We start from the raw sequence: 25,893 nt of genomic DNA on the forward strand, positions 1-25,893 counted from the left end.
TCAGGGTCGTCACATGTGATGATCATGTCATCGACATAAAGAAGGAGAGTCTGACCACGAGAAGATGTGTGGACAAAGAGCACAGGGTCATGTGCGATAGGGACAAAACCAGCAGAGGTCACCACGGAGGCGAAAATGCTGAAACCAGGTGCGAGGGGCTTGCTTAAGGCCATAGAGAGAGCGCCGGAGACGACATACCATGTCATCAGGAATAGAGTAGCCAGGAGGTGGCTGCATGTATACCTCCTCACGTTACTCACCATTAAGAAAAGCATTCTGCACATCAAGCTAAGAGATGGGCCAGCGAAGAACAGAAGCAATGGCAAGTAGAGTACGAATAGTGGTCATGTGAGCCATTGGAGCAAAGGTCTCGTCATAGTCACGGCCATGCTCCCGATGAAAGCCGCGAGCGACAAGAGGAGCCTTGTAGCGCTCAAGAGAACCATCGGAGCGAGTCTTGATCTGGTAGACCCACTTGCAGGTGATGGGACGAACAGAGGAAGGAGGAGTGACAACATCCCAGGTGCCAATCCGCTCGAGAGCAGCAATCTCCTCAGCCATCGCTAGCTGCCATTCAGGATGAGCAAGAGCATCCCGATAATAGGTCGGCTCAAAGACAACAGAGAGACCGTAGTGAGTGGGAGAATAGCGATCAGGAGGAGGACGAGGACGAGCACGAAGATGATGAGTCGGCTCGGACGGAGAGGGCATCACACCTGAGGTGGAGGGCATGTCAGGAGGAGCATCAGCATCCTCACGTGGATGACGAGAGTAGTGAAAAGGGTAGGTAGGGACCACCGTAGGCGAGGAAGGTGACATGGGAGAGGAAGGTGTGGAGGGTGGGGAAGGCGGTGAGGGAGGAGAGGGCGGTCTGGTGGGTGAAGAAGAAGTAGAAGGTGGGGAGAGAACCGGCAGAGGAAGAACCTGAGGCACGGGAGGAGGTGACTCAGGAAACATGAGAAAAGAGATATCATCCACTGAAAAGGAAGAGGGGGAGGGACGCAGGTAGAAAGGACGAGACTCATCAAAAGTGACGTCCCAAGATATGCGCATCCGATGACCAATAGGTTCCCAGCACTTATATCCCTGGTGCTCAGGACTGTAGCCAAGGAAGACACACTCAACAGATTGAGCAGTCAGCTTGGTGCATTCGCGTGGAGCCAGAAGAACATAGCAAACACAACCAAAAAGACGGTGTCGAATAATTAGGAGCGCGGCCAGTAAGACGCTCAAGAAGAATACCACCCTGCAGGGTCGTGGAGGGATGAAGGTTGATGAGATAGGTGGAAATAGACACAGCCTCAGCCCAGAAGTGAGGAGGAAGAGAAGCTACGAACATCATCTCACGGGCCATCTCAAGCAGGTGGCGATTCTTGCGCTCAGCCACACCATTTTGGGCATGGGAACCAGGGCAGGAGAACTGGGCAAGAGTGCCCTCTCAGCAAGAAAACCATGCAACAGCTAGGCGATATACTCACCAGCGGAGTCAGCCTGAAACACATGAATAGGCGTGGAAAATTGAGTATGGATCATGGCAGCAAAACACTTATATATCGAGAGAACCTCGACGCGAGAAGTCACAAAATTGATCCAAGTGTGGCGAGAGAAGTCATGGAAGCAAAGGGAGCCGGGCCCCATACATCAGAATGAACCAAATCAAAAAGACGCTGAGATACAGACTCACTGGAAGGGTAAGGTAATTGATTTTGTTTACCAAGCCTACAGCCCTGACAACCCTGAAGCAAGACATCTCCTGAGACAGGCCCCAGAAGACCTCGGCGAAGTAAAGACGGCAAGCGAGAACCACAAAGATGACCAAGACGATGATGCCACTACTGAAAGGAGGCGGGATTGGAAGCAGCAAGCACACCTGGTGGGGTCGGTGAAGTGGTAGAAGAAGGAACATGAAGCCAGTCAAGCTCCCAAAGTCCCTTGGAGTCACGGCACCGAGGGCCAGCCCCAATCAGTGCCCGAGTGTGAGTGTCCTGAACAGAACAGGAATCAACATCAAAAATGACCCGATAACCATAAACAGTAAGTTGAGCAGCGGAAAACAAGTTCATGGTAAGACGGGGAACATGAGAAACATCAGGAACGGAAAAGGAGGGAGTAGAAAGAGTGCCACGACTAGCAACAGGAAGAGAAGTACCATCGACAGTAAGAACACGGACAAGAAGAGGAAGAGGGCGAAGAGAAGAAAGAGAGGAAGAATCAGAAGACATGCGAAAAGAAGCTCCAGAATCCATAACCCACGAAGATGTACCTGACTATGTAGAGGAACCAGCCGCGGAGGCAGCAGTACCCGTCGAAGCAGAGCTGGAGGAGGCAAGGAGACATTGAAGCCTCGCTATATCCTGCTCAGTGAAGCCGGTGGTGACAGGGGCTGAAGGTGGAGCACGAGGAGGCACACCCCGCTGCTTCTGATAGCAGTCAGACTCAAGGTGAACAGACCTCCGATAGTGAGTGTAGAACCGAGGAGGACGAGGGCGACCCCCACCGCGAGAAGGGCGGGCTCCTCCAGAAGCAGCAGGCACTGGTGTGGGTAGAAGCGGCGATGAAGATGCAAGGGAACTCGAGCAGCAAGAACAGAAGGTGTCCCAAGAAGTTCTGCACCACGCAGATGAGTCTCCTCAGCACAAAGCTCAGTCAACACCTCTGAGATAGCAACACGGCCTCGAGCAAACAACTGAGCACGACGGGGCTCAAACTCTGGACGAAGTCTAGACAGGAACTCGTGGATCCTCTGAAAGTTCATATCTGAACGTATTGTCCGGCAACACTAGAAAGTGCCACAGACAGCACTGCGAAGGGAGTCAAGCTAGCGCTAGGTCACCGCACAATGGGTGTAGAACTCATCAACAGTAGAGTCACCCTGCTGAAAATCATGCTCCTGACGCAACACAGACAAGTACAAAGAATCCCCGGAAGGCTGATAGCGAGGACGAAGGTGAGACAAAATCTCAGCAACAGTAGCGAGGCCCATAAACTCAGAAGCAAACTGTGGTTGAACACTCTGAGAAAGAATGGCAGCAGCCCTGGCATCCTCATCACACCACTGAGTAAAGGTAGCCAAGCTGTCACGGTAGGAGCCAAGAGCCTTGGAATAAGCAAGTACCTGCTCCGCATATGCCTCATCAGCAGCAGCCTCGGCAGACTTGGCTTCATCCCGATCATCCTGAGGAGCATCATCAGCAAGGGCCCGCGACACTAACGGCGGGGTAGGAGGCACATGAGCAGTGGGATGCGGCGGACAAGAGACCTCGCCAGTAAGAACACCCCACAGCCGGAGACCACGCATGTGAATGCGCATGAAGGTAGCAAACTCGCCATAGTTGGTACCATCAAAGATCACTAGGCATCGAGGGATACTGACGTAGCCAGACAAAGAGGATGCCATCTCTCTCCCTTTTTTGCAGATCTGGATCTGGCCAAGCTACTCACACGGGCAACACTTGGGCGACCAGATCGGGTCGGCCAACACTGGGGCGGACCAGCAGAGCACAGGGCAGCACCAGGGCGCACAGGGCAGCACCTGGGCTCGTCGTAGGAGGCCGAGGCGATGTTGGGATGGGCTGCGGCAGAGCTGGCCTGGCTGGAGGCGGGTGACCTGGTGCCGGTCGGAGGTGGCACGGCGGCAGCCGAGATGGGGCCGGTCGGAGGCGGCGGTGGCCAGGGAGGGCCGGAGGAGGCCGGGTCCGACCAGGGGCCGTGGTGGCCGGGACGGAGACCGGCCAACAGCGGCCGACGCAGAGAAGAACCGGGGCAGATGGGGGAGATCGATTTGGAGCTCAAAGACGGACGGAAAAGCCTAAGCTACTCGATCCCAACAAGAATAGGAGAGGAAAAAGGAAGTGGAGCAGCGGCGGCCAGAAAGATCATCGGCGGCTGCGCGGATCGAGCACGGAGTTGCAGCGTGCAAAGAGCTAAACCATGAGCTCGGATACCATGTTGTAAATGAGCAACTGGTATTCACAGTGTGCCAAAGACCAGTACATGTACATGCAGTGGCGAAGGACGGAAAAACTTTGAGGTAGGGCAAACTAAAAAAATGATGCAAATACCAAAATAGACGTAATACATGAACGTCATATATGATGCTAACGAAATAACTTAGTACGATAAAAACAAAGACATATTTGATATACGTAAAACCCAAAAACATAACAATAATACCACCTCACTGCCAAAACTTTACTTTTTTGTAAAAAGAATAATTTTATCGATTAAGACTTTTAAATATCCATCGTGAGCAATTAGGTCTTAATGATCTTTGTCGTCACGAAACCCTTCCAATTCACCATCTCAATGAGGTGATAATGTCTTTGATGAAATCATGTTGTTTCTTTCAAATATCAAGAAATCCCTAAATTTTCAGTTCTACACGTTTGAATAATGAATATCACAAATTTACCCTGCATATACTAAGATTCATGGTAAATCTCTATAATATAAATATCTAAGATTTATTATAAATCTCTATAATAGAAATATAGAATCATTGTTATTTACATTGAACCTAGAATATGAGTCTATGTTTCCAGTTCGAAGTCAATTTTACACAATGTTCACTAAAACTAGCATAACTTTCTCACACGGAATATGTTGTCGATGCAGGACCACTCAAAATATTCAGAAAAAAACATGTGCATCTAAATGTATTCACGAAAAATCAAGGTAGGACGGTTGCCCTGCCTTGCCCTAAGGGGAGCTTCACCCCTGTGTACATGTGATACAATATGCAGGGAAAACCCTCGTACACTGAGAATATACAGTAAAGAGTCTATACATCACTAACAAAGAGCATATTCGTCGGTAGCACCCCGAAGGCAGCCATGTCCAGGTCTCGCCCTGCGCCCCCAAAGTTGATTCCAAATGGCCCTCCAGCCATCTGAATATACAAGGGAACTACTAGTGCTCGGTGGACCATAATTTATCTTAATTCTCGGTTTGTTCAGTTGCAACCTGCAACACAGTTGCAATCAATGTGTAACTCACATGACGCACGGATTACATATAATCTAACGGCTTCGGACGTGAGCAAGCTCTAAGGTAACTGTGAGTTGGAAAACAACTAGAAAACCCGTAGATATTAACTTCGAATATCTAGATTTCTGTAAGTTGTTGTGAAAAACCTATAGTATTTCTTATATTCCTCCGATCCATTATGAGGATTATGGATCGAAGGGAGTAGCAAATATTGCAGTATTGAGAAGAAGGAGCGGTCGTGGCGGAGCTGGCGGCACCAATCAGCAGGGCGCCAAGGAGCAAAGCCTCGTCGGTGGCAGCGGCAAGGACCAGCTCTCGCGGCGCGGGTTCGTCCGCGATGCCAATCCTGGAGAAGGCGATCCAGCGCGCAAAGGAAAAAACCCCATGTATGTCCAAATTGGTTGACAACGTTGCCATTCTACAAGATATTCCTGATTCCTCTCTCATGTCGACAGCTCGCGATAGTTGCATAGTTTTCCCCTCAGCGGCTGGAAACCATGCACCTCTTCTGTCTATGCTTCGGGCACTTGAATTGGCGCATGATGAACTAGCTCTAGCAAGGGACAAAGCAGTGGCAGAAGCGCTAAGGAAGAAAGAGTCGGAGAAAAGGGAAGAGGCACAACAACCCAACAGCACGTACCCTCCCCCAGTAGGGTCTGGTGGGAGCTGTGCAAAGTTGGTGAGGCAGGTGAGGAAGAAGAAGATCCAGAAGAAATCACCGGCGACAGGAAGAAGATTCTTAACCCGCCAAGCACGGGGTCGTTTTGTGGTTAAGCAATGAGAGCCCTGTTTTGGAACATTCGCGAGTTCGGTGTTAGGGGACGCCGGACTTTGCTTAAGGACTATCTCCGGACACACAAAATTGGCATTGTTTGTTTGCAAGAGACAATCAAACAGGATTTCACGGATCAAGAACTCAGAAGCCTCGAGATTGGGGACAAATTTGTGTGGTGTTGGCTTCCCGCTAGTGGGCATTCAGGGGGAATGCTCCTGGGCTTCCGCGATAGCACTTTCGATGTGGGGGCATCGATAGGGGCCGATATTTCATATGCACCGACATCATATGCCGCGCGGATAATCTTCGCTGCAGGGTCATGGGCATCTATGGATCTGGTGACCACTCGCGTTCAGCGGAGTTCTTGAAGGAAATTTCCAACAAGGTTGACGCCTCGGAGGTGCCTATCACCATGGGAGGGGACTTCAACCTGATCAGAGCAACTCATGACAAGAACAACGGCAGGATTAACTGGACCAGGATGGATTTGTTAAACGAGCACATCGCAAGCAGGGGCTGGCGAGAGATTCCGCGCACCGGGGCGCGCTACACTTGGACCAATAAGCAACTCAACTCAGTAAGATGTGTGTTGGATCGGGTGTTCATCTCACCATCGCTGGAGTTGCACTTCCCGCTTTGTGCAGTATCGGCAGAGACTAGCCTCGGCTTGGATCACACCCCATTTATCTTTGACTCCGGGGAAGGGAACCCACCAAGGAGCAACAGATTTTTCTTCGAGTCAAGCTGGTTAGAACTGCAAGGTTTCCAGGAATCCTTGGAGACGGTGTGGCTCTCACTTGCCAATAGAGTGGGAGGAAGAGACATTATTGACTGGTGGAGTTTCATGAGTGCGGGGCTGAGACAGCATCTTAGGGGCTGGAATGCAAATAAAGGAAGAGAGTCCAGAGAACTCAAACAGGGCCTGCTGACACAAATCAAGACCTTAGACGAGAAAGCTGATGCGGTGGGTATTGATGAAGAAGAGTGGGCATTCCGATACCATTTGGAGGACCAACTTCTTGAGGTTTTTCGTGCGGAAGAGGAATACTGGAGACGAAGGGGACGGATTTGTTGGGTCTTACAAGGGGATGCCAACACCAAGTACTTCCATGCGATGGCGAATGGGCGCCGCAGGAAATGTTGCATCTCCTCACTTGTGTCGGATCAAGGGGTTATCACGGACAAAAGACTCATCCAACAGCATATTTATGAGTTCTATCGGCAACTGCTTGGGGCAGAAGAGGCTAGGGTGTGTGGGTTACACCCCAATGCTTGGAGTTCTGAGGCTAGAGTCTCACGGGAGGAAAATGACAATCTGATGCGTACCATTTCGGAGAAGGAGTTGGAAGCAATTGTCATTGACATGAAATCGGACACGGCCCCAGGCCCGGATGGGTTCCCAGTCTTCTTCTTCAAGAAATTTTTGGGCTTAGTCAAGCTTGGGATTCTCCATATTCTCAATGACTTCATCGTCGGGAGGATCGACATAGCGAGACTCAACTTCAGGGTTCTCTCGCTTATCCCAAAAATCCCAGGGGAAGATAGGATTACTCAGTTCCGGCTAATCACTTTGATCAATGTGATCTTTAAGATTGTCTCCAAAGCCTTGGCAACCAAGCTCGACCCCATTGCCAATCGCATTATCAGTCCTAACCAAATTGCGTTTATCAAGGGTAGATTCATTCTCGATGGGGTCCTGGCGCTCCATGAGATTGTTCATGAGATGAAAATGAGGAGGCAATGGTGCCTCCTGTTAAAATTGGACTTCGAGAAAGCGTACGATCGCGTCAACTGGAATTTCCTGCAGGAAGTTCTCCGGGCAAAGGGCTTTGATGCAGGTGTGGTTCATCTCATATCGCAGCTGATCATGGGAGGACAAACAACGATATCTATCAACGGAGAAGTGGCCCCCTTCTCCAGAAACAGGAGAGGGGTGAGACAAGGGGATCCCCTCTCACCGTTGCTTTTTAACTTCATGGTGGAGGCGCTGTCTATAATTCTCACCTCGGCAGCTGCGGCGGGGAACATAGTTGGTGTGGTGCCACATTTGATTCCGGGAGGGATTACTCACCTACAATACGCGGATGACACCTTGATCATGATCCAAGATGACGATACACAGATTGCCAACCTGAAATTCTTGCTTATGTGTTTTCAGGATATGTCTGCCTTGAAAATCAATTACCATAAGTCCGAAGTGGTGGTCATGGGGACCCCAACACTCCGTAAACAACAAGTGGCTGATTAGCTAAACTGCAAGCTCGGATCCTTACCCTTCATCTACTTGGGCATCCCCATTTCTGATAGGAAGCTCACCATGGAGCAATGGTTCTTCCTAGTCCGAAAGCTGGCAGGCCGGGTAGAACCGTGGTGGGGTAAGTTCTTGTCCTCGGGAGGACGGCTTATCCTATCCAACTCTTGTCTGTCCAGCCTACCTCAGTTTGCTATGGGTTTATTCTTGCTGCAAGATGGGATTCGCGCAAAATTTGATTCCCACCGGGCCAGATTCTACTGGGAAGGCACTGGCCCTAAGAGACGCTATCATCTAGTCAATTGGTCGGCAATGTGCAGGCCAAACGAGTGTGGAGGGCTGGGGCTCCTTAACTCCAAGAAAATGAATATAGCTCTCATGCTGAAGTGGGTATGGAAGTTGTATCAACCTGAAAACCCGATTTGGGCGCAGATCATCAGAGCAAAGTACGACTCCGCTAACAACATTTTCGCAGGATCGGGACAAGGGGGTTCCCAATTCTGGCGTAGCATACACAAGATCAAGCACATGTTCAAGCTGGAGGCAGACACAACATTCAAGATGGTAAACGCACGTAGTTCTGGATGGAAAAATGGACTGGCAAGGTAGCTCTCAAGGAAAGATTTCCCGAGTTATTCAACATCTCTACCTCACAAATGAGCACGGTGGCGCAGGTGTGCAGTAATGGGGGTACCCTGTCCTTTCCCATAACGCTTGACCAGCAAGGTATAGCAGATTGGCACCTTTTGAGAGCCATCATTGATCAAACTAATCTTGTTCAGGGCCAAGATAGGGTGTCTTGGTCGTTGGAACCAACGGGCTGTTTCTCGGTTAGGTCCATGTACTTGAAACTGGCACAAGGAGCTTCCATCGCACACTTTCGAGATGTTTGGGCGGCTTGAATCCCGCTCAAGAACAAGATCTTCTCTTGGCCGTTGGTGCTGGACAAGCTGCCCACGAGCCTCAACATTACAACTCGGCAGGGGCCAGGCAATGGTTGTTGCAAACTCTGTGGTAGGCTGGAGGACGTTGCGCATATCTTCTTCACATGCTCCACGGCGGATCTTTGCTTGGAGTGTTACCCGTCAGTTGTTGGGTTGCAGTTGGTGCCCCGCTAACTTTGCGCAATTGTTTGCTATCATCTCTAGTCTTTCGGGTAGATTTAGAAGATGCGTTTGGCTACTTTTTATTGCACAATCTTGGGCACTGTGGCTCTTTAGAAACAAGTTAACCATCGAGTCAAAATTTATGAAACACCCCGCTAATATTATATTTAAAACGATGTTTTTTCTACAGCTGTGGAAGCCCCTGGCAAAGCCGCTGGATCGGTCCTGGATAGAGCACGTGATCGTCGAGCTCAAGCTTCTTCACGACGCAACCGCCCCAAGAAGGAATGAACAAGCCACCTGAGTTGCTTTTGAGTCCCCTTTGTGGTCACAGCCGAGAGTGATGATGCGGTTAGCTACCTTTCCTAGTTCGTTTCTTTGGCGAAGCTGTATGCCGCAGCTTGTAATGTCTAAACTATGTGTATGTCGAATCTGAGGGCTTTATTAATTTCAAGTCGGGCAGTCCATGCTTTTTATCTTAAAAAAAACCTCACAAGTGTTCTACCATATTATATATACCCCCCACGAGTAGCTTATTCTTCCACATGTCATCCTTTTAGCAACGAAAACTAACTACACAGTACACACGCGTATGCCTCCATGCGTACCTACGGACCGCGGTTACAGCTTCAGCGTCAAGTCAAGGTTTGGCAGCTCTTGATCTCCATCACCATAGTGCGCAACACTTCGGCCATCAATCCACCGTCGCTCCCCTTCGTCCTTGCCGGCCACCGCCGCCGTCGTCCTGCAGACGTTCGATGCACGCAACCACCTCGGAAGGTCGTTCGGTGCCGCCTCGCCGTGGATGGCGAACGCGCGGTCGTCCCATTCCAGTGCCAGCGGCACGCCGGCGTGGCGCCTTGCGAGCGTGCGCTCACGCTTGTGCGCATTCTGGTGCCCACCGAGCGCCTGCGAGCTGTAGAACTGGCGCCGGCAGTAGTGGCACCGGAACAGCTGCCTCGGCTCCTGCTTGGCCTGCGCCGACAGTGACACAGCTGCCTCGGCTCCTGCTCGGCCTGCGCCGACAGTGACACGCCGGCCGGCACAGCAGGCAGAGGCGCCTCCACACCGACCATGCCAATGAGATCAAGCTCGGCCGGCCGGAGAAACGCCTCTCTGCCGCTGGCGCTCACGAGCTCTGCAGCTCCTGGGCCTTCGCCTCCCTTCTCTAGCACTACCATGGGAAACGAGATATGAAAGTGCAATGGAAGTGTTCTGCGTGCCGTGTAAAAATCCTGTAGGAATTGATCAAGCAGTGATATGGGCCACGGTTGTACATGTCAGCCGACTAAGACTGACTATTACATATATCATCTTGTTTTTACAGTTTAGCCTTTATGTTTGACATTCATGCAGGCATTGGTTTGTTTGACTTCCGGCACGCAAGCCAAAACACCGATCTGCTGATGCAAACAAAGATCTCCGTTCGTATGGGAGATTTCATTTTCTATGTCGCAAAATGGGATAAGGAAAGTGATCGTTACAATTATCTACTCCGTAACAAAAAAAAAATGTTTTTCTTTCATATACAAAGTTGTCACGACATGCTTAAGTTTGGTCATCAGAATCGGTGCAATCAAAAGCAATTTTGCCAGTTTTGGAGCCTACTGACATATCGGCTTACGAGTTCCGACCTTAATTGATCTAATTCAACAAACTATCATAGAGTGGCAAACCTTAGTACAAGGACATATCATGTGCAATGATCAGGTTCAGTACCACGTCAAACAAAAGCCTCAGACGAGCAACCAAGACAGTCAGCGCAAACGAAATTCTTCCAGCCAATTTTTGCAAGGATGCATGTAACAAAGTACACATGCCTTCAGTGGCATGTTTCCAAGTTGTAGGACAGAGAACAGAATCAGAAATCATATATATGTTCCATGCTAAAGGTTCTTTACTTTCTGAAATAAATGGACCTCGCAGGTTTTAGGTCGAATGACGGAATAATCTTCTATGTGATCTAGGGCTACAGGTGCTGCGAACCATCCTTCCCTTGAGCACTCTCTCCTGAACTTCTGCGAACCATCCTTCCCGTGAGCACTCTCTTCTGAACTTCAGTGGGCGTTCTGCAACCAGGAAAATAAAGTTTCAGAATGTAAGGACGAACTTCAAATGAACTGACAAAGCACCTTCTTCTCTGAGCTCACAAGCACAATTACTAAAGTTATTGTGCATAATAACAAAGCAGTGTTGGTTCAACAAACCTGATGTTCAAATATCAAATACACAGTCAAAAAAAAAAATATCAAATACGTTTTGAATGGGTTAGCATTTTAAGGGGTGCACTTTGGCACAGCAACTGCCCAAATAATGAATTACATAATAAGTTGGTAAGTATTAGTTAGCAGAAAGATGCTCACATACTCACATGTGTATTTTTGGTATAATAATATGCATACAGTAAGAGTTCAAGATACATGTGGAACTTACACAATGAGAACATAACCTCCCCACAGCCACTCAGGCAATCAGGAGAAGACAACAATGCTTGTGAGATTGTCTCAAATAGTTCTTCGGGTTCATTTACCAAATAAAAATTTGAACAAAGAATTTGTCATATTTACAGTGCAAAACCACATAACGGAAATTACTATGGCACTCTGGATGGCATTTCTCAATCAAGTAAACGAACCATGTCTGGTTTATACATGGACTCACAAGCACCATATACTGATTCTCAAACAGTGCCAGAAACCACAAAATCTTTTGCCAGCTCCTTGCATAAAGGAAGCACTTTAATCAGATTACCTGCTACAGATATAATAGCGAGACAAGAAAGCCAGCACTAGGATCCACACAATCAATATTTATCATGTTTCAAGAAACTCGACATGAAGCAACATGGTTCCAAGAAAGTACATATCAGACGGAAATAGATGTTGGCATACTGCCTACATTAACAATGCAACTTTGTATGGCTCATAGCTAACCCTAAACAAGAGAACCCTTCCAAATCATCTATGTAGTAATATATAGGCCAATATTAAGTGATTTCTTTGTTCTTAGTGCTTTTTATGCCCTAGTTTGGTTTTCCTGAAATACTTGGTTCAATATTCATGTTTTCTCAGGGAAGGCACTCTCCATACATCTTACAGTTACAACTGACCGCTGTTCAGTTCTTGGTGTAACTTATTAGAAATAGGGAGCAAATGGATGAATCTTGACAAGAAATCAATCTTGACCCAGGATTAAATATATCTGAGGATTATGACTAACCCGAATACTGATAACTACGATACACATGCACATGGTAGATCGAAGTATGTGAACGAACCATTAGCACACAGACAAATTCAAATCAATTGGACTTTTGAGAAATAACAAAGGAAAAAAGTCGCAGAAAGACGAGAACTAATACATACTTGGCACCAATACAAATCCATGGTACATATAAATGGCTGATCATTTTCTCCTAGCCCGGCAATAATTGGCTGGCAGAAGTATGGCCCAAACCTACATAAAACAGTTTGTAAGAAAAAGGAGACAAAGCTCTAAATACATATATAACATAACATATTGTGGGACCAATAGAGGGATGGTGCACAATATCAAATTACGACCTCACGGACGACAAAAGAAAGGTCATAAAATGCTTGTCTGAACTACTGGCATAGAGTATAAGTATTTTAGGTGGACAACTGAATTACCATAATCGGCAAAAGGAGGGAAAGCATAAAACAAATTGCCCAGAGAAGTGAAATTAACCTTTTTAAGATTGTTTTTTTAGATAACAGACATGAAATGCCCGACTTTAAATTAATGAAGCCACAAGGTTCACAAGCGCTATTACATGCTGCGGCATACAGCTTAGCCGAGATAAGATCAAAGAACTAGAGTATCCCCACTCCAGAATCTAGAAAGCATGGGGTCGGCCTCCCCGAAAAACAAACCGATCTAAGGACACTAAGGAGCTTGTAGGCCAACTGAATTTCAACATATTCTTTAACTGTAGAATAGGAATTGATGCTACATATTTTTCATACAGGAGGAAAACATGGTGATGCTTATTCGATTCATATTCCAAAAAAAATTGTAATCCGTCAGAAATTGTAATGGTGGGATCTCGGGGGAAATTGTAATCCGTCAGAAACCACAAAAAACTCCCAACTAATCTAGTCAATTCTGCAAGCAACTAATCTAGTTCAGTGTTGTTGGGGTAAACTCATCCATAAATACCCCTCAAGTGCAACTCATCCTATTGGATGCCTCCAACTAAAGTCGGTTTTTCGTGCAACTAATGTCAGTTCTGACTACAACTAATCGAGTTTCATGTTGTCGGGCTAAACTCATCTATAGGATACCCCTCAACTGCAAATCAGCCATCCTATAGGATGCCTGCAACTAATGTCAGTTCTATGTCGGGCTGAACTCATCCATAGGGATAACCCTCAAACTACAACTCATCCTATATGGTGACCTGCAACAAATGTCAGTTCTTCCACTAATGTCAGTTCCTCCTGTAACTAATGCATGAAAAGGCAACTTAAGAGGGAACAATAAAGAAACTTAATAAAAATGGGACAAGCAACTAATCCCTGGTTAAAGCAACTACATATTCACTGCAAAACAACTACATATAGTGTGTGCAGAAACTTGTAACATGCTAAAAAGCAACTAAATGCACACTGTAAAATAACATGTTGTGCATCCAGCAACTTGGAACATGCTCAAAAAAGCAACTAATTGTGCACTCTGAAACAATAACGTACATGTAGTGTGTCCCGCAACTCAGAACATGCTTAAAAGTAACTAGATGTGCACTGTGAAGCAACTAGGTGATCTGATAACCACAACTTAGTTAAACCCATAAACTCAAGGACCTTCAAAGACTTGGATCACTTAAGAAAAAAAAGCAGGGTGATCTTAAAACATGCACAAGTTTTCAGCAATAACACAAGAGAAGGGTTGCAAAATTACCTCGACACAAGAGAAGGGCGGGGTCCTTTTAGCACGAGCTCCTTGGATGGTGGGATCTCAGGGAAAATTGTAATCTGTCAGAAACCGCAAAAAACTCCAACCATAAAATATTGAAGAACAACTAAGACATCTAGAAAAAGAAATAGCCCACCAAAATATCGATATTCAGCAGCAGCAGCCACTGGCGCCCACCAAACTACAACTGCAAAATAATGAGTCAAGAGATCAAAAATCAGAATAAGAACAAAAACTGAACACTCAAACTCCCAAATGTACCGTACCTGCACCCAGAAGAACAGGTGACGCCAACCGAACAGAAGCATGCCAATAACCTGTAAAAAAACAATAATAACCTCATGCAAAACCAGAAACTACCGTGCAGTCAAAAGAAAAACAAGAGAATCAAGCACTGAACCCCAAACAACAAAAGTGAAACAAAAAGAGCTAAGCTACATCTGGCCTCAGATTTTATTCTGCACAAGGCTCTACCAGCCGATGAGTTTCAGATGGATTCATGCACATATCCTTTGCACCAGAAAAGAACATCCAGGAAAAAAGAAGGCCTTAGATTAATTCATATATATCATTTGCGTCAAAGAGACCATGCAAAAAATTTGATCCGCCTCAGATTGATTGCTTTTAATCATTTGAACCAAATAAAGTCGAAAGAGCAACAAATTCCTGATGTGTCTGCCTTGTGGATTTTACACTTTCAGCAAAAAGAGCATCAGGTGCCAAAAAACAATAAAACCAAAAGGTAAATATGGTGCATCAGTGCATACTGCTGCAGAGGTCAATTTGCAACAGCTAAACCAGAATATATCATCATTGGCCAGAAATCCTAAACTAGCTCAATTTGAAGAAAACAAGTGCAGATTTCTGTCTGACAGTGAATGGCTGAGAAAACTGCAAGGAGAACATACTGATGTTAGTAATGACATTTCTAACATGCAGTTATAAACAATAAAAATGGCATGCCTTGATTCTTTGTAAAAATGTGTATACTAATCAAGTTAAGGGCTATATTTTTTATTTTTTTTGGCAAGTTGAGTGTTTTTTATATACTAGCTTTAGTTATTTTATATTACTACTATAAGCTATGGAAGAGAGGGGGAGGGAGCAATGTCACCGTTAGAGTTGAACTCTGTTGTTGCTCCACGGCCTCCAGACCCAATTCCGAACCACTTCTCACTTAGCTTCTTCATAGTATAATCCTTAAGCTCGCAAAAGCTCTCCGCCCAGCCAACTGGTTCAACAGGATCAACTCCCAGCCCGGGGGCCCGGTCATGGGATTGCAGGTTAACAGGATCTGTCCAATCTGCCACGTATGCTGACACGCGTCGTTTGAACTTCGATTTGAATTCCGTCCAAGCTTGGTACTTGTAGTGGTTTATGCGAACCAAAGTGGTCCACATTTTCTGGAAACCAGGCTTTAGAGTAAAATGGTGTACAGAATTCGCAAGCGAATCTGCCACCGCACCAAGGCGGACCAACGATTTGTGACGCTCAGGTCTCATCAGCCGGCAGGTGTAGCCTTGGCACACCCCCTCCTGTGGATGTGCTGTTTGGCCAGAGGGACCAAAATCGTAGCAGGGGAGGAATATTTGGCCAACCTCCGGATCAACGGAAACAACCGAGTCAAGCAACGATTTCGAAGGCTTCTTGACCTCGTTCCAGTTTGGTGAAAAAATGAATTCATCAACGTCCATGAATGCCATCCATTCGCAGGAAGGTTGATTCGTGGCTGCGCAATGAGAAAGCCCTGCTTCCTGCGTTTTGGTCCAGGGCCAGGCCACGGTGGAGACATCAATGCCAGCAGAGTTCAAACTAGAGACCTGCCCTGCTAGGTCATCCTCGCTTGCATTGTCGTATAGGAAGAACTTCTCAACACCCACTGCTGCATGGTACCTCACCCACTCAGGCAGAAACTTGGCGACATTTCGAACCATGGTGCAGGCACAGATCGATTTCCTTTCACGTGTCACAGGCAAGGCAGTGTTTTGTGGATCGTAGGTGGCAAGTGAGGGTAAAGGCTCCTGGCCGTTGAGGGCTACGGTGACATGGAGGTTGCTGGAACTTAAAGGAGCCGGTGGAGGGGGGCACCTGATCACCTGCTGGGCTGAAGTGGTGGCGGGGGAGGAGGCCACCGTGCCATCGGAGTCTCTGCTGTAGATGCACTGGATGTTGGAAGTGGCAGTCTTGATGACCCCTTGGCGGCTGTTCGTGCCCTTGGCGAAGAGGAGAAGATCGCCTCCGGGGAGAGGGGCGGAATCAAACACGAGACTGTCGTTCCAATTGAGCAGCTTGTGGAAATCCGCGGCAGGGGCAGGGGCAGGGGCAGTGGCAGGGGGAGCAGCCGAGGAGGAGTAAGAGGAAGATGAAAGCAGCAGGGGTGGTGGTTGGAGCGGCTGCTCTGAGCCGGGCAGGGGGCAGAGGTAGGCGTGGCGCCCGGGCCCCGGCAGCCTCCCGAGCGCGCGCGCCGGGGAGGACGCCCCACCCTGGAAGACGCACATGGCGTTCCCCACGGCAGGGTCAGCGGACAGGACGAGAACCTCCCGGTCCGGGAGGAGGACGGCATCCTCCCGGAGTTGCGGCGGGGAGTGGTGGCGGTTGGGCAACAGGCGCCGCGCGAAGGACAGATCGGCCTCTGAGGTCTGGCGCGGCATCGCCATTAGGGTTTCCGGCGGCGGCGGCCCCGGCGACCGGAAGAGCTGGTCCTGGTGCTGCGACCAAGTACCGCCGCCGAGGCCGATGCTCGAGGAGTGGGCTCCGAAAAAGAGCAGCGCGCCCACCGAAGCTGCGCCGACGCAGGTGAGGAGGCGTTTGCGGTTGCGGCGGCGACGACTCGGCATGGCGGCGGGCGGCGGCTTTGCGAACGGCGGCGGCTCGAGGAAAGCTGGGCGTTTTCGCTCGCGGGCGGGGCGGGGAGTTGTGGTGCTTTTCGTGCGCTGTGTTGCTCGGGGAATCACAGACAGAGTTTGGATCTGGGTCCCGGAATTCTGAGAATATATGGACATCTGAATTGGAATCGAAATCGAAATCGAATTGGTTGCTTTACTTGCACGCAACGAAATCCGTCCAAATTCGGGTCGGTTCAAATCAATTGGAAATCGAATCGGTCGCGTTACTTTGACGCAACGAAGCCCCCGGCTCGATCTCGTATTCGTGAAGTGGAAGGATACGCACCAAATTAAGCTAGATTGGAAAGGAAAGCTAGTGGAATGCTTGATTGGATCGGGGTACGCACCGAATACAGGCGAAGAGCTTGGCGAGGCATCCGCCGGCGAGGAGGCCGAGGCCGAGCTTCTTGGGCTCGATCTTCATGAGCCGCGGCGGCAGCCTCCGCTCGCTTGGACGGCCGCGAGTACGCCGTCGACGACGTCTCAGAGCTAGGGAGCAAATGCGGTGGTGAAAGGAGAAGAGAGAGTGTGTGTGTGTGTGTTGTGGAGTTGCGTGTCTGGACTCTGGTGTCTCCGTGGTAGAGAAGCAGCTGAGGAAAGTGGGGTGAAAGGAGAAGAAGAGCGACACAGCTGCGCGTTGCTCCAAGTTTGTTTTAGGCCTGCCTACCAAACAATACGTGTAGTACCAACTTTTTCTCACTCCTTCTCGGCAACAAACAACCATGTGACTGTTTCCTTTTTTTTTCTTCAACAAGAAAGAATTCAATCTTATGCAATATAAAAAAAGAGTCGTTTGAAGCGGATGGCATGTTACTGTTAACAGTGTTATGGCCCGAAAATAACGTTTTCCATTTCAATATTTGCCATAAACGTTAGGTGAATGAGAGGAGAACTAACAGGAATGGGCGCGGCGGCACGCCGCGCCGACAGTATAATACGTTCATATTGTCAGTAATGTCATATCAATTTTTGTAAGACATATCTAGCGAACCTGATTGATGTTGTTAATAATCAGCAGTGGCTTGCTAGATTGCATATATTTTACAACATAAAACTGAGATATACATATGCTTTTAGCAAAGTGTACAATGGTTTGGTTAAAGAAAAAACACGTGTACTATTTTATACAAAATGTGAGACCGCCTAGTTTTTCCGGTCAGCCTGCTCTTCTCTCAGCTGAGCCAAGAAAACCATGGTTGAACGGTCCAAAAATATGACCACATCTACGGGTACATTACAGGTCATGTGCGATCTAATCTTATTGCACTTGCATTTTGCATAAGAGCAACCAATCACTTGAAAGAAGCTCTATATTGAAGATTGGAAGGTCTCACTGCAGATGTATCTTTCTTTTTCTGGAACAGCTAATGAAAGTATAAAGTTAATGTGTGATCTTTTGAGCTATTATTACATAGATAGAACATATTCACCATTTCTAGAATAAGAACTCGGCGGAAGTACTGTCCAATCTTTACCTCTTCCAAGATCATACATTAACTTCTATGTAAGAATAATCATATCCGTCAGATGTGGAGACTGAAGCACCCACAGTTAACAAAGGAAGAATGTGCAAGAGCTATCCAATTCCTTGGTCTAACAGAAGAAAACACATAACCTGCAATGTTTGCATGAAACTCACTTAGTTTATTAACACTACAAAAGAATAATAAGTTATTGGTTTCTCAAAAAAAGAATAAGTTATTGGGTATTGCTAAGATAAAGAAGCAGGCGAACCAGCCGGAACCCTCTCCAAAGCTGGAGCAAGTTGCCTTCCAAAAGGATTTAGTACTTATGAAATAAATTCAACCTAAAAGACCAGCCCAAATAGGATATCCAATGTAGAAACAAATTTGTATCTCTTTCCACTTTTTACATTACATGAATCTAATTGCACTTTGTATGATCAAAAGATTATAAAACTCAAAGATCAAATTTTGGTGGATAATGTGATAACACTCGACCATGCTACCAAGAAAAGGAAGCTAAATTAAGCATGGGACTTAACCTTATCGTGTTCATCCAACTTCTGTAACATCACCTTCATGCTCTACCTCTGACCCAATTCAAGTCCTCTAGTTCAGTTGTAGGTCACAAAAAAAAAAAAAGGAAAACCAAGAGGCACAAACTAAGGGAAGTTTGCTTGGGTTTCTCAGAGAAAAGTTCTATGCAATCACTGCTGGCCTAAAAAAGAGTGGGACTTCCTAATCTGCAGCGTGCTTCGTTCTGGACACAAAAATAAGAATACCAAGTCAGATTACCTACTGTGGTAAACTGGGAACTATTTGGTAACATCATGATATCTGCGGTACTTGAATTCATGGTATTAAAATATTTGGAAATAGCAGAAAATTACACTAAACTGGATTATGCTTTCTAGTAGCAGTTCTCAGAAGCAAGAAGATTTTAGCGAAAGAGACGTGCGAGGAGGCATGGATCTGATAGTGCCATCTTAATGTTAGTGACACGACACAAAAATACATATCTTGGTATATTTATTAGTGAAATATAACAAGAGTGTATTCAGCATCGCACTTTACCAGATAACTGCATTTCTCCCACTTCAGTAAATTAGAAGAGCATACAATTTGAGCAAAGAGAAAGACTATAAATGCCAAGTACTTGCTAGCAGATGGAGAATAGAGAATGGAAATTAATGGACCAATTGGACCTTAGAAGAGCATACGATTTGAGCAAAGAGAAAGACTATAAATGCCAAGTACTTGCTAGCAGATGGAGAATAGAGAATGGAAATTAATGGATCAATTGGACCTATCTAGCTGAAGTTCAATCTATACAAATACTACCTTGTTGTCAACAATGGCCATATTCTGAAACTTAGTGAAAATGTCACTCATAGTTTTTTTTTCTCTTATATACATGATAAATTCAGATACGAAGTTAATTAGTACATTACAACATTTGTTATTTACAAACATGAAACCCTAGTAGCCTTACCCAAAAACAAAACCATGAGGGGGTGGCACTGCTCCACAGAGCTTCAAGGCCAATCAATTGTACATTCAACAACCATCATTTTCTCTCTGATTCTCTGCCTTGTTGAATTCTGCAGATAGCTATTAGAACACAATTGGGCATATCAGTACAACAACAACAACCAAGACTTCATATCAGTATTCATCTAAAAAATGAATATTAGTACTATGGTATGAGTAACTGAGAGTTTTTATTGCATATTCGCCTGAAAAATAGTAAAGAGTGGATATCATACAACTGCCTCAATTTCCATACTTTCTGTAATGGGAGGAGGGAGGACAGTTTATTTATCTTTTCTTCACTGTATATAAACCTAAGAGTAAGATTACAAATTCATAAATGTCTCGTTAACTTTTGAAATAAATTATGCCACTTACAAACTGAAAATAGACATAGGTTGGTCATAGTTATTACATAGAAAGATCTGCAAATGAAATTAGGGTTGGTGGCATCAATTATGCAGTCCTCAGTTGAAGGATAATTCCAACAAATAAAAGTGATCGCACATAAACACACACAATTTATAGTGCATTAGTGAAGCAGCAATGCACTGTCATGTAAGATTACTCTGAGCAACATGAAAAAATTCGAATGCAGAACATGGGATCCAAGTTCCACTCACCTGATAATTAGTGGGCGGAGCTTGCAGGTCATGGAAGCTGGGGCAGACCTTAACTTCTGCTGCGTTAGTGAAAGTTTGCCCAAAAAACCACAGCCATTGAACAATATAAATGTACTCAATGGACACATGCCTGCAGCGGACGCCTCATAGACCAAGCCATGAAAATGCAATGATTGGGAGGAAAAAATTAACACATTGTTTGGAGGAAACAAATAAGCTAACCAATAGCTCATTGTCTGGTAATTAATGAACTCTGTGGGAGTTATATCTTAGGTTTCAGCAAAAATAAATCAATACCCAATGTTGTGCAACAATAAGTGTTAACTACACATGTAGTATGAAAATGTGTGTTCGGTACTGCACCTCGCGGTCGACCATGATGAAATCCAGTTCATACAGATTTCTAAATCTTTATATTCCTAGACGCCCATGATGCACACAAGGATCTTCCATCGATGATCTCGCTTCTAAACATAATTAACTAAAGTTTCTATATTGCCCTTGTGACCTGGACACACTGTCTGCTTTGGTAGAGGGATATATATGTGCGTGAGAGGTAGTCAAAAACTAAGAGGAACCATTAGACATATTTCTAAATAGGTCATGTAGTGTTTATTTTCTTCTACTGAGGACATACTCAATTTGTAAGATCCAAAAATGTAGGAATCAGTATGAAAAATTGTAGAAGTGGAAACTCTTAATCCTACATGAATGGTATCTGTAGGACCCAGCCCCAAATTAAATAGTGTTTCATTTCCCCATAGAAAAAAATCGAAACATGAATTGTTGGATTCAAAGTAATAATATTCAGCAATCGAAACAGGGTGATCTTAAAACATGCACAAGTTTTCAGCAATAACACAAGAGAAGGGCAGTTGCAAATTACCTCGACCCGGGATTAGGTTGGCCGCCGAGCCCAGAAGTGAGAGGCTGCCAGCCACCGAGCTCACCCAGGCCAGGAGCAGCCACATGTTGGTCTCCACTCTGGGGGGAGATCGCACTGCCGAGGCTGCCACCCGCGCACCGAGTAGTAGGACTGAAGCAAAATAGAGAGCATTCTGTATGTCAGATAAGTGGTGCATATATTGACACACATGAGTTATGAATTATGACTTGGAAAAGAAATGTTCAACTGTTAATGTTCTTTCTAACGATTGGCCAGTCCGAAAGAAGTTCTGGACCTGACAGTGTTGCTACCAATCTATAATAGCTTCAGACTTTATAACACAGCCAATCCAAGCTAAATTATATCACCTGACAAGCTGAGCTGCAGTGGGGTATGTTTTTTAAGCAATGGGGAGGGACAAGAACTAACCAGTAGGGATATCCGACGCCACGCTAGAGAGGAAAAGGATCCCCAACAAAAGGATGACTACCCGGTCAGCTGTTGATGCGCGCATAGGGCTCCATGAAGGCATGAACTCCCAGAATGTGCTGGGAGTGCTGGTCTTACTGAAGCCATCGACGGTGATGAACACCCCGCAGCAGTGGGTATGAGACCTGAAATTTGTTTGCCAGCAACGCCACAGTAAGCAACAATAGGGTACAGATAAAAATCACCGAGCTACCATCTCTGGGATTGCAACTAACCATTTGTTAAACCGGTATGTTAAGCTTTCGATCAATTTTTTATTATTATGAGATGCAATTGGTAATTGGAGTGTGAATTTTAGTGTCAGAAAGAGCACAGTGGAAAATTTAATCTGATGTAGTATACATTCTAACTTTTTTTTTCTATAATATGATGTAAACAAGAGAAAAAATTGCACATGTGTGGCTAACCTCAAATTCAATTCAACTGCAGACAGACAGATATACACCTGAAGCAGAAGCAATTGGTTAGTTATGTTCTCGAGGCATGATCGGACATTCTTGAAGTCGAGGAGGACGAGCGCGAGGGCGGCGGTAATGGCCCTCCAGCACATGTTGACCAGCAGCAGCAGGGCAACCGGCATGCCCAAGGTGATGGCGAACACGCACGTCTTCCACTCCTCCACGGGCACCTCCTCCTTCTCCTCCACTGAGGCACTGAGCACATCGGGCCCGAATTTCTGCAGAGACCAAAAAGTCGCGCACAAACGTCATGATTTCGTGGTTCGTCACATGCTCCAGTAACACGGTCATGAAAAATTGGAATCAATCACCAGGAATCTCGCCTCAAAAGTCAAAATCAGGCCACGTAAGCGAGGTGGAGGCCACAAATGGTCACCTGATGATGCGCTTGATCTGGGGGGTGGAGGACTTGCGAGCTCCATGCCCCCACTGCAAGACGCGGCGGGTCTTTGAGGATCCTCCCGTCCCGAAGGAAGCAGCATCCCCGGCGTCGCCCCGATTCCTCGCTGTCGGGGGGCAAGGGTGTGACGGGGCGGTTGGGGGCGGCGGGAATACGGGGATGAGGGGAAGTAGAGCAGCCGGGTGGGATTGAGGAAGATGGGTGGCGCAGCGGCATGACGGCGGCTGCAGCGCGAGGCACTCTGCCGCCACTAGAGACGAATGGGGAACCCCGGGTGGAAACAAGCCAAGTTTTTTAGCAGTTGGGCATCAGCCGGCTGTAAAAACGTCTCTCTTCAGCCGACTTCCGACCGTCCAATCTAGTTAAGCGAGTGCCGTGATTTCCGCATGTCCGATCATGGTTACAAAACGGTTTGTATGTAACAATTTTTTTTAATATCTACAGTACAACGTAACATCGATGTCCAACATTTTTTTAGTCACGAAATAATGGTACAATTTTTTTTGCCAATGGTACAAAAAGTTCCTGAAGTACCATTTTTTCTCTACATATGTAACATTTTCGAAAATATGACATCGTTATACAACATTTCACTACAATACATCCATCATTTTGGTCTAATATATCGAACATTACACGATTATGTAACATTGGTGAAAAAATTTATACCAAATTGATTGTACCACTTTGCCTATACTAACACACCAAAAATTATGTACACATGTAACAAATCGCAATGTCGTATGTAACATCGAGAAAAAAAAATCCCAAAAAATTGACCTTCCCCGTTCACGGAGGCATCGCCATGACCAAAATCCAGCTTGAAGGTTATGAATACACCAAGCCAAAGGTCAATTGGATCCATATCGGATCAAATCCCCATCAGTCCACAAATTGGATGCATCAGGAGGATTCGACAGCGTCATCCTGGTCACCGTCCACGTTCTATGATGTTGAGCCGACGTCCGCCATTTTGGCCAGCGGTAGAGGAGCGTGTGGCAGCAGGAGCGCGCGGCCACGCGAGAGCCAGCGGCGGCGGGAGCGCGTGCCAGCGGTGGCGGAACACGCGGCGAGGAGTGCGTGTCGGTGGGAGCGCACGGTGGGAAGTACACGGCGCATGCTAGCGGAGAGACGCGTTCCTGTGCGGAGGAAGAAATCGACTGTGGCTGTAGCTACAAGTGGATGATTAATAGATTTTCCATAAATAAATGAGGCATGCAATCTTCAATCAAATGCAAGTACTCGGATGAGAGTGATATTTTCAACTCTACAACGGGATTCTTTATCTCCATATCTCTTCCTGCAATATGCCGAGGGACACACTAGATTATTACATGTGGATAGAAGGGTGGAAATTTGCACAGCTGGATATTATGGCGGAGTGCCTTACAGGTAACTACTTAGGCCTCCCAGGGATGGTGGGGATGGACCGAAGTGACTGCTTTCGATTTCTAGTTGATAGAGTTTGCAAGAGAATACGGGATGGTAAAGAAGTGCTCCTCAAAGCAATTGCACAAGCTATACCAACATATGCGATGTCGGCTTTTAAGATTTCAAATAAAATGTAAAGGAATCACGAACATGAAGTCTCAGTATTTGGATGGGGTGATGATGCTAATCACAAGAAGATGCACTAGCTAGCCTAGTGGAAAGTGTGTGTCCCGAAAAAGGAAGGCATGGATTTCCGTGATATCCATTGTTTTAATCTTGCCCTCCTTCCAAAACAAGCATGGCATCTTGTTCAAGAATCTGACTCATCATTGTGTGTTATGGTTCTTCGAGAAAGGTACTTTCCATCATGTGATCTACTAAATGCATAATTGAAGAAAGGGAGTTCGTTTATGTGGCAAAGCATATGGTCTGGTATTCACACATCTCAAAATTGCGGAGGCATGTTCTATGGATCTTGTGGGCTAGGCAGTCTCAAATATCTCCTACGTCAAGAGCAATCAATAACCAGTACAAGGTTCAAAAAAAACCAGTACTCTAGGGCATCTTGTTACTGCTGAAGCATATGCAACAGGTTGTTTGTTCTTATGGTGAGATAGGAGGAAAATAGTTAACGGAGAACTGTTGTGGTGACCCTGCATACCACTGCATGTTGTAGTATGCCAGTCGTTGATATAACATTCACGAAGTACCATTCCGCAAATATTACATCCCTCAGAGTATTACAACAGAACATAGCAGGTCCATAACTCATTCATTTATTATTACAAGCATATTACACATATTGTCTCGGAGTTCCTCTTGGGTCCTAAGAGAGATACTCCTGGGTTCGAGGCGAACCCAACTTAACTTACAATATAGAAGTTTCACCAAGTTATACATTTATTCTCTCGAGCAGCTAGTATTAAGAGTTCGGGCTGCTCGACTACTACTACTACTAGATGATTCTAGGCTTGATCTCCTCCGGAAGCCTCCCCGGTTCCGTAGACTATGAGGTAGTCTACGCCTTCAATACCTCCAGAGAGGTCTGGTTCTTCATAGCCGATGATCTCGGCTCCTTCAGGGTTGTCGTAGTTCTCCTCCAGACGATTCAGACAATCTAAGCAAGGGATTTAAGAGTGGGATGAGTACGAGCGTACTCAACAAGTTCATTATAGATAAGAGGTGTTTAATGCACTAGCTACGATATTAGACCAGAAAGTCTAATACCAATGCAGGTTTTGATAAACATTTCTTCAAGAGGTTGCTTTTATTTCAAAGAGCTATGTCCGTCAGCCTTCACCGGTTTACTAGAACTTCATAGAGCTCATTTCCGGCCGCGTTCGCAGTTCCATATCCCGGAACAGGGAGTGACAGGTCACGGTTCTTTACACTCTGCAGAGGTGTGTTGCTTTACCCATAAGAGATCTTAACCTTGGTGCCAACCGGGCAGCTTTCCCGTCCACACTTCCTTCGGTGTGAGGCCCGGTATAAGGTCATAGCCAATCATATTCCTCCGCTACCTCATACACCCACCCTTTGTAGCAAACCCCAACCCTGGGTCCTCGTCGGTCCACTTACACCATTTAAGGACGGACCCCGACCACGACAACAGTCTGGGATCGAACCAAACTCCTTCGCCGGTAGCTGCAACCCATCATAGACCACATTACCGTGG

The 25,893-nt window shown here is 46.4% G+C and overlaps 2 protein-coding genes across 9 annotated transcripts; both read right to left on the reverse strand.

Annotated features, from left to right (window-relative positions):
• Positions 1-10,874: 10,874 nt before the first annotated feature.
• Positions 10,875-17,553, reverse strand: LOC127331587 (glycosyltransferase family 92 protein Os08g0121900). Of its 7 annotated transcripts, none has more exons than XR_007869892.2 (5): positions 17,286-17,553; positions 14,320-14,944; positions 14,039-14,240; positions 12,484-12,574; positions 10,875-11,187 (listed from the first exon to the last, which is right to left on the reverse strand). XR_007869892.2 is itself a non-coding variant. In XM_051357760.1 (5 exons), exon 1 carries the CDS (start codon positions 17,053-17,055, stop codon positions 15,136-15,138), a length of 1,920 nt encoding a protein of 639 aa, XP_051213720.1. In that variant the 5' UTR covers positions 17,056-17,279; the 3' UTR covers positions 10,875-11,187; positions 12,484-12,574; positions 14,039-14,112; positions 14,190-14,240; positions 14,320-15,135. The 7 variants fall into 7 exon arrangements, 5 of the variants coding, with proteins under 5 accessions (XP_051213720.1, XP_071675247.1, XP_051213722.1 ...); XR_007869893.2 differs by having other exon boundaries at positions 14,320-14,370; positions 17,286-17,548; XM_051357760.1 differs by lacking the exon at positions 17,286-17,553 and having other exon boundaries at positions 14,039-14,112; positions 14,190-14,240; positions 14,320-17,279.
• Positions 17,554-17,956: 403 nt separating this feature from the next.
• On the reverse strand, positions 17,957-23,085 carry LOC127331588 (uncharacterized). 2 transcript variants are annotated; one of them, XM_051357764.2, is made up of 9 exons: positions 22,764-23,085; positions 22,337-22,605; positions 21,870-22,054; positions 21,441-21,590; positions 20,555-20,684; positions 19,894-20,012; positions 18,944-19,161; positions 18,414-18,553; positions 17,957-18,293 (listed from the first exon to the last, which is right to left on the reverse strand). In XM_051357764.2, the coding sequence occupies exons 1-6, from the start codon at positions 23,001-23,003 to the stop codon at positions 19,937-19,939; spliced, it is 1,050 nt and encodes a 349-aa protein (XP_051213724.1). In that variant the 5' UTR covers positions 23,004-23,085; the 3' UTR covers positions 17,957-18,293; positions 18,414-18,553; positions 18,944-19,161; positions 19,894-19,936. The 2 variants fall into 2 exon arrangements, with proteins under 2 accessions (XP_051213724.1, XP_051213723.1); XM_051357763.2 differs by having other exon boundaries at positions 17,957-18,302.
• Positions 23,086-25,893: the final 2,808 nt, after the last annotated feature.

The sequence above is a fragment of the Lolium perenne genome, chromosome 4 (genome assembly GCF_019359855.2).
Source record: "Lolium perenne isolate Kyuss_39 chromosome 4, Kyuss_2.0, whole genome shotgun sequence".
Lineage (NCBI taxonomy): Eukaryota > Viridiplantae > Streptophyta > Magnoliopsida > Poales > Poaceae > Lolium > Lolium perenne.

Bases quoted from the DNA above. Each gene is read 5' to 3' on its own strand.
- LOC127331587 (XM_051357762.1), bottom strand. From the start codon at position 17,055: ATGTCCATATATTCTCAGAATTCCGGGACCCAGATCCAAACTCTGTCT.
- LOC127331588 (XM_051357764.2), bottom strand. From the start codon at position 23,003: ATGCCGCTGCGCCACCCATCTTCCTCAATCCCACCCGGCTGCTCTACT. The intron at 22,606-22,763 runs GTGACCATTTGT...TGGTCTCTGCAG, and splicing joins CAGATCAAGCGCATCATCAG to AAATTCGGGCCCGATGTGCT. The intron at 20,685-21,440 runs GTAATTTGCAAC...CGTCCGCTGCAG, and splicing joins CAACCTAATCCCGGGTCGAG to GCATGTGTCCATTGAGTACA.